Genomic DNA, 17284 nt, shown 5'->3' on the forward strand with positions numbered 1-17284 from the left:
CATAGGGAAGTCGTCCCATCCCCGCTATCATTTTAGTCGCCCTTCGCTGCACCTTTTCCAATTCTACTATATCTTTCTTGAGATGCGGCGACCAGAATTGAACACAATACTCAAGGTGCAGTCGTAACATGGAGCAATACAGCAGCATTATAACATCCTCACACCTGTTTTCCATACCTTTCCTAATAATACCCAACATTCTATTCGCTTTCCTAGCCGCAGCAGCACACTGAGCAGAAGGTTTCAGTGTATTATCAACGACGACACCCAGATCCCTTTCTTGGTCCGTAACTCCTAACGTGGAACCTTGCATGATGTAGCTATAATTCGGGTTCTTTTTTCCCCACATGCATCACCTTGCACTTGCTCACATCAAACGTCATCTGCCATTTAGCCGCCCAGTCTCCCAGTCTCGTAAGGTCCTCTTGTAATTTTTCACAATCCTGTCGCGAGTTAACGACTTTGAATAACTTTGTGTCATCAGCAAATTTAATTACCTTGCTAGTTACTCCCATCTCTAAATCATTTATAAATATATTAAAAAGCAGCGGTCCTAGCACAGACCCCTGAGGAACCCCACTAACTACCCTTCTCCATTGTGAATACTGACCATTTAACCCCACTCTCTGTTTCCTATCCTTCAACCAGTTTTTAATCCTCAATAGGACATTTCCTCCTATCCCATGACCCTCCAATTTCCTCTGTAACCTTTCATGAGGCACCTTGTCAAACGCCTTTTGAAAATCCAGATACACAATATCAACCGGCTCCCCTTTGTCCACATGTTTGTTTACTCCTTCAAAGAATTGAAGTAAATTAGTCAGGCAAGATTTCCCCACACAAAAGCCGTGCTGACTTGGTCTCAGTAATCCATGTCCTCGGATGTGCTCTGTAATTTTGTTTTTAATAATAGCCTCTACCATTTTCCCCGGCACCAACGTCAGACTCACTGGTCTATAATTTCCAGGATCTCCCCTGGAACCTTTTTTATCATACTGGGAAGAGGTATATACATGCTTCTTTTCAAACTGAGTCATGTAGAGACAGGCTAGGGAGGGCGCTACAGTAGCCCCCATTGCCACACCACACTTTTGTATGTAAAATTTATTCTGAAATTCAAAATAATTTCGACCAATGACCCAGGACATCAATTGCCACAGGACTGTAACTTTTGATTCTGGAATTAACCCTTCAGCCAGGTATTCACACGCTAACTGAATCACTTTGTTCTGGGGTAAATTGGTGTACAGAGCCACTACGTCTAATCCAACCATGTAAAAACTGTTATTATCAATCCTTTGATAATCCACTTGTTCTAACAACTGTATGAAATGAATAGAGTCACGAACATATGACTCTGCACAACTAACAAACGGGTTTAATAATTTGTCTAAAAATTTAGAAAGAGGTTCTAAGACCGAGTCGCGAGTAGATACAATGGGGCGTCTGGGTGGGTCCGACATGGATTTATGAACTTTGGAGACAAAATAGATGTAAGGAATCTTAGGATTAGGATGGCACAAAAATCGTTGCTCTTTAACAGACAAAATGCCATTCATAACCGCTGTACTCACATATTCATTATTACTCTGTTTTAATTCATCAGTAGAGTCATAATCTATTTGATCATAATATTCACTTTGTTGGAGCTGTCTTAGTCCCTCCTCTACATATTTTTGTGTATCCATAACTACTGTGGACCCACCCTTATCCGCCCTCAGAATAGTCAATTGTTTATTATTTTCCAATTCACAAATACAGCGACGTTGACTGGTAGACAAATTACTACCATACTTTTTCTCTGACTGCTCAACCTTTGTCAAGTCAGACAACACCAGTTTTTGAAAAGCCATGATTGAAGGGTCCACAGGGCCCGGAGGTACCCATTTTGATCTATAGCCAGTGCGGGGCAAAAATTCTTCTTCCATTGTATCAGTCTGGACTTAAACGAATGCAGTGAACATTTTTTGATATCATCAAAAGCCAAGGGAATGCATTAGAGTTGAATCTTAAGTGCAAGTATTGTAATGTCAGTGGATTGTAGTATGTAGTGAGCAATATATGAGATTGGTTTGACTGTGTGGATGACGCTCTGAAAGGCATGTGGAAGTGAGTTACATGGGAACCGAAGGTTATTGTGAACAATGTATGCATATATATGGGTAACAATAAATGTATTCATGTTTGTTTGAATTTTTTAGTGGAGTACTTTGTGTCTAACAATAGTTATTGATCGTACTCTAATATAAAGGGAAAGGGAAATGGGACTTGATATACCGCCTTACTGAGGTTTTTGCAACTACATTCAAATCGGTTTACATATATTCATGTACTTATTTTGTACCAGGGGCAATGGAGGGTTAAGTGACTTGCCCAGAGTCACAAGGAGCTGCAGTGGGAATCAAACTCAGTTCCCAGGATCAAAGCTATATCCCCCTGTGTGAACAGGATTAAATTTTAACTGCCAGACCCTCAACCATTCTTCTAACTTTCGGAGATCCCTAAAGGCAAACCTTTCCTTATAACCCTTCAGCAATATCACTCACAAATATATTAAATAAAATGGGCCCCAGCACCAACCCCTGAGGAACCCCACTGCTCACCATCCTTTCCTCTGAGCGGATTCCATTTACCACCACCCTCTCAGGCTTATTTTCGAAAGAGAAGGGTGCCCATCTTTCGACACAAATCGCAAGATGGGCATCCTTCTCACAGTGTCGCCCAAATCGGGGACCAGTGCACTATGAATGCTGGCTCCTCCCATGACCAAATGGCTTGGATTTGGTCGTTTCTGAGATGAGCATCCTCGGTTTCCATTATCGCCGAAAATCAAGGATGACCATCTCTAAGGTCGACCTAAATTTCACGATTTGGGCGTCCCTGACTATTATCGAAACGAAAGATGGACGCCCATCTTGTTTCGATAATATGGGTTTCCCCACCCCTTCGCCGGGACGTCCTGTGAGGATGTCCTCAGGAAAACTTGGGCGCCCCTTTCGATTATGCCCCTCTCTGCCACCTGTCGGTCAACCAGTTTTCTATCCAGTTCACCACTTTCGGTCCTAAGTTCAGCCCTTTCAGCTTATTCACGAGTCTTCTGTGGGGGACCGTATCAAAGGCTTTGCTGAAATCCAAGTAGATTACATCTAGCGCACGCCTTCATCCATTTCTTTTGTCACCCAGTCAAAGAAGTCAATGAGATTCATTTGGCAGGATTTTCTTTCCTTTGGTAAAGCCATGTTGCCTCGGGTCCTGTAACCCATTGTCTTCTAGAAAGTTAACTATCCTTTCTTTCAGCAGTGACTCCATTATTTTTCCTACCACTGACGTGAGACTTACCGGTCTTTAGTTTCCCACTTCTTCCCTGTCTCCACTTTTGTGAAGAGGGACCACATCCGCTCATCTCCAATCTCGCAGAACCTCTCCCGTCTCTAAAGATCTATTAAATAAATCTTGTATATAACTGTCCTTCCTGTGGGATTGGGATTGGAGCATTGACCTGGAATTTAACCGTTCCACTGTCAACATTGGGCCACTTAGCACAGGTCAGAGGCTTACATGCTCCCCTGAAAAAGAACCACTAACATTGTTTCTGGTTGTGAGCTCTTTGTCATCACTGCCACTGCTACTGTGTCCTGATCACTACGTTTAGGTTGAAATTCTAATGCAAAACTCAAAAGTTGCCCAAGTTCTGAGAATTTCACTTTAATGTCTTTCAAACGGTTCAAGACAGCATCATCATATTCTCAGATTAAGTCACCGACCCCTGAGGAACCCCACCGCTCACCGTCCTTTCCTCTGAGCGGATTCCATTTACCACCACCCTCTCAGGCTTATTTTCGAAAGAGAAGGACGCCCATCTTTCGACACAAATCGGAAGATGGGCATCCTTCTCACAGGGTCGCCCAAATCGGCATAAACGAAAGCCGATTTTGGGCGTCCCCAACTGCTTTCCGTCGCAGGGATGACCAAAGTTCATGGGGGCGTGTCAGAGGCGTAGCGAAGGTGGGACTTGGGCATGCCTAATATATGGGCGTCCTCGACCCATAATGGGAAAAAAAGGGCGTCCCTGACGAGCACTTGGACGACTTTACCTGGTCCTGTTTTTCTTACGACCAAGGCACAAAAAGGTGCCCGAACTGACTCAGCAGGAGCACAGAAGGGAGGGTGTGGTCAATAAAATTTCTCAGCATAGCTCAGTCAGAGAGGCCCAGAGGAAAAGTCTTACTTATCATTTCTATGGTGCTACTAGAAGTATGCAGAGCTGTGTAGTTGAACATGAAGAGACAGTCCCTGCTCGACAGAGCTTACAATCTAATCAGGACAGACAAGCAGTACAAATAAGGGATAAGGGAATTGCTAAGCGGGGAAAGATAAAACAGACATGGGTACTGAACAAGTGAATATGGGTTAGGAGTTAAAAGCAGCCTCAAAAAGGTGGGCTTTTAGTCTAGATTTGAAGACGGTCACAGATGGAGCTTGACATACTGGCTCAGGAAGCCTATTCCAGGCATACTGTACAACAAGATAAAAGGAACGGAGTCTGAAATTCACAGTGGAGGAGAAGGGTACAGATAAGAGAGATTTACCTGATGAACTGAGTTCCCGTGGAGGAGTGTAGGGAGAGATAAGAGTGGAGAGGAATTGAGGAGCTGCAAAGTTAATAAGAAGAGTTTGAACTGTACATGGAAACAGATAGGAAGCCAATGAAGTATCTTGAAGAGAGGGCTAATATGAGCATATGGACACTGGCGGAAGTTGTGCAGCAGAATTTTGAACAGATTGAAGGGGAGAGAGATGGCTTAGAGGGAGACTTGTGAAAAGCAAGTTGCAGTAGTCTAAGTGAGAGGTGATAAGAGTGTGGATATGGGTTTTGGTAGTGTGCTCAGAAAGGAAGGGACAAATTTTGGTGATATTATGCAGAAAGAAACAACAGGTTTTAGCAATCTGTTGGATATGTGCAGAGAAAGAGAGAGAGAAGTCAAAGATGACCCCAATGTTACGAGCTGATGAGACAGGGAGGGTGAAAGTGTTATCCACAGAGATTGAGAATGGGGGAAGAGGAGAGGTGGGTTTAGGGGGAAAGATAAGAAGTTCAGTCTTGGCCATGTTTAGTTTCAGATGGTCGTGAGACATCCAGGCAGCAATGTCAGATAGGCAGTCTGATACTTGGGCCTTGATATCTTCCATCCTATGCCTCCAGCACAGACCTGTAAGCTGCTGCAAAAGCTCTACTCAGGTAGGCCCAGTTTATCCTGAAACCTGCTGAACTGTATTGTTGAGACTAAGGGCTAAGCCTTTGCCCAAATGTGCTGAATACTGAGATACAGCACTTAAATCTGGGACTCTAGTTCAGAGACTAGTACACGTTGTGGCCTTGCCAGAGAAGGCCACAAGAGAGAGAGAGAAACTTTATATATGTATACAGACTGGTTTTTGTGTTTATTTGTCCTAACCTGTGAAGGCAACAGGTCACCCAATCCCCTGCACATAAATAAATCGATTTTTATTTCACCTTCCAACTTTTATGTGGCTGTGTTTCAAGGCTCACAAGCCCACCCTTGCTCACATTGTTACATATTATGGCAGTGGTGGGATTTGAGCTTCTGCAGATAGAAGAAGCCAGAATCCTCAGTCTCCAGGGCTCTGGGCCTTGTAACCAGTACCAAAACATAATTTGGGCTAAATAGATTAGCTCTGCCTCAGATAGGGACCTGAAACAGTGTATTTGGTGCTGGATAGGCAGGATTATTTTTCTTGTTTGTTTTTGTTTTACTCAGTGCGTATTAGGGCTGCAAGCAAAACATGGAGAAACTAATCCAGGCCCTGGTGGAGGGCCAGCAGCAGCAGCAGCAGTTCATGCAAAAACAGCAATTGTTTATGCAGGCGCACTTTGAGCAGCAGCTACAGCAACAAGTTTTACAAAAGCTAGTAGAATGGTAACAGGGCTCTCTGGCCCAGACTTCCCCTATACTATAGGGACCAATGTCCCATGCGAATGTACCTAACCAGTATTGCCTAAAATGACCCTGGAAGGTGACCTGGATCATTTTCTGGTGAATTTTGAGAGAACTGCCCACATGGCTGGCTGGCTGGAGGCAACATAGACTACATATTTGGGAAATTTGTTAACTGGCAGCAACCAAACCACCTTACAAAGTGCCAACCCTGATGGCTAGGCTGCCTATAAGGCAACCACCCTGGAATCCTATTGGCAACGGTTCAGGAACAGTACACTCCATGCAAAAGAAACACCCCCGCAGTTTTTTCTACAGGTTGAAAGAGATTGTGTGAAGGTGGTAGCAACCAGAGTTAAAATCCAGTGTGGAAGAACAAATGAGGTTCTCCTAGAGCAGTTCCTGGATTGACTACCTCGGTCTACAAGACAATGGGTGAGGCAACACCCCAAGCTGATGTTGGAGACTGCCTTAGAAGTGCCAGAAGGATTCCACCAAGCGTAACCAGTCCCTGATCCAGGGAAGGAGAGGAGACTAGGTAGAAGCCCCAGAAGAAAAGAAGAGAAAGCAGGATTAAGCACTCCAATGAGAGGAAGTCACCATCAAGCCAAGGAACCCAAAAGGAAAGGTCAGAGAATTGGAGGCCACCCTCCCCAGAACGCAATGCCCCATGTGGATTCAGGGACAAGAACTTGACTCTTTCACTTTGTGGAGACAAGGGACATTTGGCAAGAGACTGACTGGGAATAAGTGAAGAGGCTATGGATGTGAATGTCGTAGAACCACACCTGTAATTTTGTGGAAGCCTTTCAGCCAGGAGGCAGGAACCTAGTGCTCCAGACTGAAATGGAGGGGAGTCTATATCTACTACTACTACTTATCATTTCTAAAGTGCTACTAGACGTATGCAGTGCTGTACACTTGAACATGAAGAGACAGTCCCTGCTAGACAGAGCTTACAATCTAAGTAGGACAGACAAATATCAAGTATATTCCAGCAGTGTGAAAACTCTTATCCGAAAAGGAATCCTCACTTGACCTCAAGTGAATTATGAGTAGACAACAACTTTGTCTTGTTTACATGGAGATCAGAGGGAATAACCAACTGCTCCAGTTTCCATCAAAACTATTCAAAATTACAGTTGGAGAAGCCCATTTAGAAGTTGGGGTTTTGCCTTAGTTACCTTACCCAGTTATCCTGGGCTGGGATTTTCCAACGTTCGAGGCCCTCTGGACATCACCAACTACTAGCCTAGAGAAGAAGGATGAGTCTTTCCCCAAGTTCTTCCCTTTGGAGAATCCTGTTTTATATGTGGAGAATTCCATGTAACCCAAATCCGCTGGCAGCGATACCTGGAAAAGCTATATGACACCCATAATTTAGGGGCTGCATTAGATGAGGACCTGGGTACAGGTGAAGACACCCCAGAACATCCTGATCCATTAGAGAATTTGGCCAAATGGCGCAGGGAGGACAATCCGGGGAATTTTAAGAGGGCTCAGTTAGAGAACGAGTCTGTCAGAGAGGCACCTACCCAGGTGGTGATGGTAGATGGGAAACCAGTGGATAATCAAGAACCTTTCAAGATAGTTCCTCCGTATTTTATATTGAAAAATGACTTGGTATACAGGGTGGCCAAGGGATTGTTGGATGGAGAAGAGGTGGAACAATTGTTAGAGCCTCAACCCTTAGGAGAAGAGAAAACCTGGGAGCGGATAATGACCTGTTTTTGCCAGGCTTATAAAAACAGGTCTAGCTCTATTGCCAGTCTTGCCCAACCTGCCAATTGAGCAACCCTGCAAGGATTTCACCTACCCTGCTCATGCCCATGTAAATTGTCAAAACCCAATTTGAGAGAATAGCTATGGACTTTGTGGGACCCCTGGAGAGGACCACCTAAGGCAACAAATACATCCTGGTCATCTTAGACAATGCAACACACTATCCGGAAGCCATTGCATTATGTAACATGAAGGTCACTACAGTAGCCAGTGCGCTAAAGGAATCTTCTCCCACATGGGAATTCCCATGGAGATCCTGACTAGCCAGGGGACAACCTCAATGTTGCGAGTCATGAAGCAAGTCTGTGACTTATGGAAAGTGAAAACTTTGAGAACTTCTGTGTACCACCCCCAGACAGATGGCCTGGTCAAATAATTTAATAAAACACTGATACAAATATTAAAGAAAATTGTGGATGAAGATGAAAAAACCGGGACATCCTCCTCCCTTATGTGGTGTTTGCCATTCAAGAGGTGCCCCAGAGTTTGACAAGGTTCTCTCCCTTTGAATTATTGTATGGGAGAAGACCCAGAGGAATCTTGGATGTCATCTGAGAAGTCTGGGAAGATGAACCTAGCCCAGGGAAGAACCTGGTAGATTACGTGCTCCAGATGCAAAAGAGATTCAAGAAAGCAAGAGAGGCTGAAAAACTCTGCTTAGAGAAGGCTGTGATTTGCCTTCAAGACCTGCACCTTGATTCACAAAATTATCTATGGCATTGTTCCAAATTATATGCTAGATTTAGTTGATTTACCACCCAGGAACAAATCTAATACCACCCGATCTTATTTGAACCTACACTATCCAGACTGTTTTGGCCTCAAATACTTCACTGCTGCACTAACCACTAGGCTACTCCTCCACTCCTTTGGAGAGATAATTTATCTTCATTTAAAAAAATGTTTAAAGGCTTTGATTGTTTGTACATGTCTTTGGAGAGTGAGGGTTATTTAGGCTGTCATTGTATTGTACTTTTAAGAATATTGTTATGTGAAGATATTATACTGTAAACCACTTTGTTATAAAATATATTGTTGAAAGAGATAAATCAAATAAAATGAAATATAACAAGTATCAACCCAATAAAATTTTAAACACTCAGTCTTACCTTGATCATACCAATGCCTCCACCACTGCAACTTCTCAGGCATCTTTGTTCTTTAGTTTTCATATTAAGAATTAGTATTAGGTTGCCAGCAATATACATGACTGTCTGTTCATCCATTAGTTGCAGGTTTGCCCGTTTGGTGCAATCATAGCCAAAGGAATGCCTGGAAGAGCTACATTTAGGAAACTGTCTGTGCAAGATAACCAGGCAAACTTTTACCAGAAATACAACTTCAGTTGTATTGTATGATTATATAAATTAATTAATGCCAATTACATGTAGAAATTTAAATTAGTTCCTGTTAGTGGTTTGGAACATGAGGACAATGCCGGGCAAACTTTTATGGTCCCGCATATGACGAGATAAATTTAGATAGGCTGGAGTGGGCTTTGACGTCTTCCAAGCAAAAATGAACACACTGCTGACATGGCCAGGTTTAACCCAACAGTGGATGCAGAGCATCTAGGACATTTCCCCATAAAACTCACCATACAAAAATGTTTGTTTCTAGTATAATCTCAATAACAGGCATATTTTTGAAAGTAATAAAAAAATCTATCAAACAAAAAGTCACTCAGAACCTAGAGCAAATCTACCATACCAACACTAACATCCAAAACAAGGATCCTATTCCTACCTAAGATACCTTAGGACCCTAAATATTACAGTGGGGCCCTAAAATATCAATAAATGTATCAAGAAACCTGAACAAACCAAATCACTACAAAATACTACATAGAAAATTCATGCTAACAGAATACCTCAGTCACACACACAACACAAATGCCAAATACAGAATAAGTGACCATAAATATAAATTAAATCGAAACCCCAAGAAGACAGACCTTGCATGTAATACAACACCAGAGAAACAAAGATGCATTTCTTCCCACAAAAAGATAGCACAAGCCAGGGATGGAATTAGGGCGTAAAACTAGAGCAACTGCTCTTGGCCCCCTGGCCAGAGAGAGCCCTCAAACCTGCTAGAAGCTGAAGAAGATGCAGTCTTGTAGTAAGCTTTGGGGTCCCCTCCCAAATTTCTGCACTAAGCCCCAGCCATGTCTAACACCAGCTCTGGCAGGATGCCCCTTTCAAATCTGACATATTCTAATCACAAAATAGAAAAATAAAATTATTTTTCTACCTTTTGTTGTCTGATCATTTTATTTTTCAAATGTTGGCCCCAAGCTCTGGTTTCTGCTTCTCTTTCTTCTCTTAACTCTCTGAGTAAGGTATCCTGTCCATTACACATTTCTTTTCTCCCCATGTCCACTATACATCTTCTTCCATCTCTGTCTATCTTCCTCTATGTTCGGCATCTCCCTTTCTCTGTGTCCCTATATCTCCCTGGCCAGCTTCTCCCTTCTCTTCCTCCCCCATGCCAATGTGTCTCTCTCCTCTCTAGCTCCACCCCATTTAGCTTCTCTCCCTCTCACCCCCCCCCCCCCCCATCATTCCAGCATCTGGCTTTCATGCCTGCCTGTCCCTCCTCCTTCCTGATGTGGGTTCAGTATTTGAGCCCCACTTCGTTCATCCCCTTGGTCTGGCATTTCTTTCCTTTCCCTTCCTCCCCCCTCCTGCAGGCCCAGCACCTCTACCCCATCCCTGCAGCCCTCCTCCACCCACACGTCCAGCACACCTCTCTCTTCCCTGCAGCCCCCTCCTCCAACACAAGTCCAGAACACCTATGACTTCCCTGCAGCCCCCCAACTCCCACAGCAAGTCCAGCAAACCTCTCTCTTCCCTGCAGTTCCCCAACCTTCCCTGCAGCCCCCAAACAAGTCCAGCACACCTCTCTCTTTCCTGTGGCCCCCCAACAAGTCCAGCAAACATCTTTCCCTGCAGCCCATGGGCGTAGTTTGACTGTTTCATTTGGGGGGGGGGGGCATATTAGCATATTCATTTGCATATATATATATATATACACACACACACACAAATTAATATCCTAATATGGAGGAAGGGAGAAAGAGCTGGCTTTTTTGGGAATAACCAGGGCTTTTTTTGAGGGGGTACTTGGGGGTACTGAGTACCGGCACCTTTTCCATTGTCTACTAAAATTGACCCATGGACCCCAATTTTTAATGAAAGAGTTAAGGCTCTACACACCAATTCTGCCTTGTCATAGGTTCAGTGACTGGTTGCAGGGGGCCTGGCTATTGTGGGGTGGGTCCCCTCAGTGATCACCCCACCCCTGAAGGGTGGCCTGGCATTTGAGTACCGGCACCTTTTATGCTAGAAAACCGCACTGGGAATAACCATAATGAATATGTATGCGATATCTCATACATATACATTATGGTTATTCCCCAAAAAAGCCAGCTCTTTCTTCCTTCCTTCCTTCCTTCCTTCCTTCTTTTCTCCTTATCCAGAACTCCCTCTTCCTTTCCAGTAGTATTTCCCACCCCCTTTCCCATACCATGCCAGTGTAGACCTTAGAAATGCATAAGCTCTATATGTAGATCCTTCAAGAGGTAGTGTGTCATGATTTAGGCTCTAAAACCCTTTCTGATGTTTTGGTGCCACCTCAGTAAGACCAACACACAATTTCTCCGCTGCAAAACACTATACACAAACTTGTGCAAAACCTTACCAAACCATAACAGCACTAATTCCAAGGACAGGATGAGCTACAACCTTATAAGTGGAAAGGCAGCTCTGTAATTACACCAGGCTCTAAAACACCAGTACACTACCTAATGAAAAAACAAAACAAAAAGGACTGCAAATACTACACACTAGCAGAATACTGCACCTTGATCACACATGAAAAACACATGACAACAAAAATGACATAAGGAACTAGAAAAAAAGAAAATATGAAGGCAAAATACTGAACTGAACAGTAACCTCAAGAAGTTAGACTCGGCATGCAGCAATACTAGAAAAATGGAAACTTACATGCAAAATATCACAGATGCACATTTCCAAAAGCTGACATATTCAGCGAATGATACATACCTGTAGCAGGTGTTCTCCGAGGACAGCAGGCTGATTGTTCTCACGACTGGGTTGACGTCCACGGCAGCCCCCACCAACCGGAACAAAACTTTGCAGGCGGTCCCGCATGCAGGGCACGCCCACCGCGCTCCGTCATTCTGCGAAATGAGAGTCGGAAAACACTCCAATCTCCACGGTTCTTCGGAGGACAACTCCAGAAGAAGAGGGAACCAGATCTGGCGGGGCCAAAAAGGTGCTATCAGAATCATGGTGCCGTGGTCTTGCTTGAGCTTCAGTAAGGTCTTCCCCACCAAAGGTATGGGAGGATAAGCATACAGGAGGCCGGTCCCCCAATGGAGGAGAAAGGTATCCGACGCTAGTCTGCCGTGTGCCTGTAGTCTGGAACAGAAGAGAGGCAGCTTGTGGTTGGTCTGAGAGGCGAAAAGGTCTACCAAGGGAGTGCCCCACTCTCGGAAGATCTTGCGTACCACTCTGGAATGGAGCGACCACTTGTGCGGTTGCATGACTCTGCTCAGTCTGTCGGCCAGACTGTTGTTTACGCCTGCCAGGTATGTGGCTTGGAGGAGCATGCTGAACTGGCAGGCCCAACGCCACATCCCGACGGCTTCCTGACACAGGGGGCGAGATCCGGTGCCCCCCTGCTTGTTGATGTAATACATTGCAACCTGATTGTCTGTCCGAATTTGGATAATTTGACAGGACAGCCGATCTCTGAAAGCCTTCAGTGCGTTCCAGACCGCTCGAAGCTCCAGGAGGTTGATCTGAAGATCCTTTTCCTGGAGGGACCACAGACCCTGGGTGTGGAACCCATCGACATGAGCTCCCCACCCCAGGCAAGATGCATCCGTCGTTAGCACTTTCGTGGGCTGAGGAATTTGGAATGGGCATCCCAGGGTCAAATTGGTCCGAATGGTCCACCAGTGCAGTGAAGTGCGGCAACTGGAGGAGAGGCGGATGACATCTTCTAGATTCCCGGTGGCCTGGCACCACTGGGAAGCTAGGGTCCATTGAGCAGATCTCATGTGAAGACGAGCCATGGGAGTCACATGAACTGTGGAGGCCATATGACCCAGGAGTCTCAACATCTGCCGAGCTGTGATCTGCTGAGACGCTCTGGTCTGGGAAGCCAGGGACAGGAGGTTGTTGGCTCTCGCTTCGGGAAGGAAGGCCTGAGCCGTCTGAGTATTCAGCAGAGCTCCTATGAATTCCAGAGATTGGGCTGGCTGGAGATGGGACTTTGGGTAATTTATCACAAACCCCAGCAGCTCCAGGAGGTGAATAGTGCACTGCATGGACTGGAGAGCTCCTGCCTCCGAGGTGTTCTTGACCAGCCAATCGTCGAGATATGGGAACACGTGCACTCCCAGCTTGCGTAGATACGCCGCGACCACCACGAGGCACTTCGTGAACACCCGTGGGGCAGAGGCTGTTGGAATAATGTATTGTATTTTACATGCATTGTCTGTCACCAATTTTTTCTCTGTGATTACTCTGTGACCTCTGATGTGAATTGCATAGAGAGGTCACACCCATGCAACTTCCTGTGGGGGTTAGGCACAGCACATGGAGCTCTAATGATCTCTCCTAGCCTGAGGATCTATGGTGTGAGCATCCATTACCATCTAAGCACATGGAAAGAGCTGATAAACCAAATGTATTATATTATGTATATATAAGCCTGTCTGAATATAATCTAACTACAAACTGTGAGTAAACAGATGTTTTGTTACTTCAACTTTAAAGTGACTCAGCAGTGAATTATTCTGGGGTGTATGTGAGAGAGATGAAGAAAAGAAATTAACATTTCTAAAGCTGAAGCTGTGTGTATAACAATCTGCTAATTATTTACTACAAATAATCCAACAAAAGGGTTATGGGCCCAGCCCAGGAATTGAAAAAGGGAGAAATATTACCAGGCAGTGAAAAAGCCAAATTTTTCTCTTAAGTTTTAAAAGAAAGATTCAGTCTGTCTCTCTCTCCCCCCACACACCAAACAGGCTAAGAAATGGCTGAGGGAGGAAATTCACCATTTTTCTACTCTCTCAAGGTGCCTAAATTAACTGAATTTAATTATCAGCAATGGGAACTAAGATTCAGATGTCTCCTTCAAGCAAAGAAATTAAATATATGTTTAGACCAAAACAGAACAGCTGAAAATATGGCTGAATGGGACAATGCAAACTATTATGTGAAGTACATGTTTTTGGAAGCTCTCTCAGAAAAACAAGCCATATTAGTGGAGGCAAAAGATACAGCAAACGAAATTTTAGATAAACTAAGAACTATGTATGCAACTACATATGCAAAACAGCAACCAATTTGGTTGGCAGAGTTAAATGAGACCAAATTAAGGGATAAAAGTAAATGTAATGATCACATTATGCATCTTATGTCTTCATTTCAAAAGTTAGAACTTTCTGGAATTCCCATGTGTGATGCATTGAAAAGAGCATTTCTTTTTACCTCACTATCAAAGAAGTTTGATGTTTTTAGGTCTGTAAATGAAGCCATTGAAGGGCAATCTTTTGAACAGGCAGCATCAAAACTGAGGCAGGAATGCATAATTAATGATTCTGAGGAGATGTGTTCTCAAAGACAGTCAGAGAGAAATGAAACAAATTTCTTGGCAAAGAATAGAGGAAGGCGGAGCTATGGGAAAACTCCGCCCAAGGGCAAGCTGATTTGCTATTCATGTGGAAAGGAGGGACATGTATCTAAATGGTGTAAGGAAACACAAAACACCCCCTCTAGCTCACCTAAGCCAATGGAACAAAAGAATTTTCCAAGCAATGATAAACATAAGAGTTTTCTAATGGTAGAAAAATCTTTGACTATGGTAAATAATAATTCAAATGAAAGTACTTGGATTTTGGATTCGGGGAGCACATGCCATTTAAAATGCAAAGTGTCTAATGAAGTTAAAGAAATTCCTGTAAGTGATGTCTTGTATATTCCCCAAGCAGTTTGCAATATGCTTAGTGTATCTACATTAGATAAGAAGGGATTTGCGATTCATTTTGAAAACAATAAGTGCACAATCTCTAAAAATGATGAAGTGTATGCTGAAGCTTTTATGCATAATGATGTTTATAAACTGAGCATTTCAGGTGAAGCCTCACATATGGCGCAAGTAAGGAAGAATGATGGTAAATGTAGTCTGGAAATCTGGCCCCGCCGCCTGGGACATCGTGATTTTAAGGTGATCCAGGATCTTTACAGTAAGCAACTTGCCACAGGCATTCAAATCAGTGCAGATACTGGTAAAATGGAGAAATGCATAGACTGTGTTACTCAAAAAGGTGTGAGACCCTCATTTCCTGCATACACAGGAAATAGGAGTAATAAAGTACTGGACTTAATACACAGTGACTTATGTGGACCGTTTAATATCCCATCATTGGGAAATAACAGATTTGTGCTAATATTCTTAGATGATTTCTCTAGATATTGTGTGGCCTATTTGCTGAAAGAAAAAAGTCAAGTCACAGACATGCTGAAGAAATACGTAGCCATGGTGAGCAATAAATTTGAAAGAAAACCAAAGGTTCTTCAGACCGACAATGGTGGTGAGTTCACTTCACAAAGCATGCGCACATTTCTACAACAAGAAGGCATTCAGCATATCACAACAGTAGCTTATACACCAGAGCAAAATTCTGTTGCAGAGAGAAAATTTAGGTCACTTGTGGAAATGACCAGATGTATGCTGTCAGATAGCAATCTCCCTAAAAGACTATGGGAGGAAGCCATTCTCACAGCAGTGTACCTACAAAACAGAATGCCAACTAAAGGCGCTGAGCACACACCACATGAGACATGGCATGGTAGGAAGCCAAACCTGTCACACATAAGAACATTTGGAAGTACAGCATATGCTCATGTACCAAAGCAAAGAAGGCATAAGCTGGATTCCACAACAGAAAGGGGCATTTTAGTTGGCTATGCTCCAGGACACAAAGGATATAGAATTTTGAATCTGAAAACTGGCATTGTTGGCATAAGACTTGTTACATATTTTGATGAAAACAAAAGGGTTGATAAAGGCTGGATTATCCCAGATGAGCCTTATCATCCAGAATATGAAACTAGAACCATAATAGACATGCCAGTGTATATAAATGCCATACCAAGGCAGATGTCTGAAAGCAACTCATCTGTATCTAACGAGGAACAGGCAGAGGAAGCAGACACAGAAAGGATCATTGAAGAAGACAGTACAGTTGGAGAAGGGGAATCAATTGGAGAAGGACTCTCAGATTTAGAGGATGCGGAAAGGTCGGACCAACCTGTTGTCAGACGCTCATCCAGGGAAAACAAAGGTGTTCCACCCCCAAGACTGTCTTACCTAACAAAGTCAGCAGAAGCTCAAGAGCCCTTAACATGGGATGAGATTGAGAAAATGCCAGCAGAAGAAGCTGCTGAATGGCGTAAAGCTGCACAAGAAGAAATTGATGCATTGCATAAAAATAATACTTGGATTCTTACAAAATTACCTCCTGGCAAGAAAGCTATAGGATGCAAATGGGTATTCAAGTTAAAAAGGAATGCACAAGGAAAAGTGGAAAGGTATAAAGCCAGATTAGTCGCAAAGGGATATCTTCAAAAATATGGAGAAGATTTTGATGAAGTGTTTGCACCTGTAGTGAAACACACGACAATTAGAACACTTCTGAGCATTGCAGTCTCAAAAGGCATGCAAGTCAACCACATTGATGTGAAAACAGCATTTCTTCATGGAGATATAACTGAAGACTTGTACATGGAACAGCCAACAGGTTTCATAAATACAAAACAAAGACAGCTAGTGTGTAAATTAAACAAAGGTCTTTATGGATTAAAGCAAAGTGCAAAATGTTGGAATGACAAATTGCATGAAATATTGACAAATTTAGGATTTAAGCAAGGTGAAGCAGATAAATGCTTGTACACTAGGTGCAGAAATGGACAATATGCATACATTTTAGCTTTTGTTGATGATCTGCTCATTGCAAGCGAAAGTGAGCAAGAGTACAAGGACATTGTAAAATATTTAAACCTGAATGTTGAGATAAAAGAACTTGGTAATGTGTCATACTATCTTGGTATAGAAATTGAGAAACAAAATGATGGTTCTTATCTTCTAAGCCAGAAGCAGAAAATAAATGAGCTTATTGAAAGTTTAGGTATGCAAGATGCCCAAGTTGTAAGCACTCCCATGATCACTGATTTTCTGAAGGATGAAACAGTAAGAGAACCTTTACCAGATAACATCCAATATAGATCAGCCATAGGTAAGCTTTTATATCTGACTACCACATACAGGGCTGATATAGCAAATGCAGTAGGAATTTTGAGCAGAAGGGTCAGCTCACCTACCAAATCAGATTGGACTGCAGTTAAAAGGATGGTAAGGTATTTAAAAGGTACCATTGATTGTAAATTAAAGATTTCAGCCAATAGTAATCCAAAACTAATATGTTACTGTGATTCAGATTG

At 43.2% G+C, this 17284-nt stretch overlaps 1 protein-coding gene across 1 annotated transcript in view; it reads right to left on the reverse strand.

The window, feature by feature from the left end:
- The window catches only part of CFAP44 (cilia and flagella associated protein 44), a 444725-nt gene that overhangs the window by 401606 nt on the left and 25835 nt on the right, over nucleotides 1-17284 (reverse strand). Inside the window, exon 3 of the mRNA XM_030203902.1 lies at nucleotides 8849-9011. Within this exon, the coding sequence (XP_030059762.1) occupies nucleotides 8849-9011 (163 nt within the window). The remainder of the gene's footprint in view (nucleotides 1-8848; nucleotides 9012-17284) is intronic.

The sequence above is a fragment of the Microcaecilia unicolor genome, chromosome 5 (genome assembly GCF_901765095.1).
Source record: "Microcaecilia unicolor chromosome 5, aMicUni1.1, whole genome shotgun sequence".
In the NCBI taxonomy this organism is placed as follows: domain Eukaryota; kingdom Metazoa; phylum Chordata; class Amphibia; order Gymnophiona; family Siphonopidae; genus Microcaecilia; species Microcaecilia unicolor.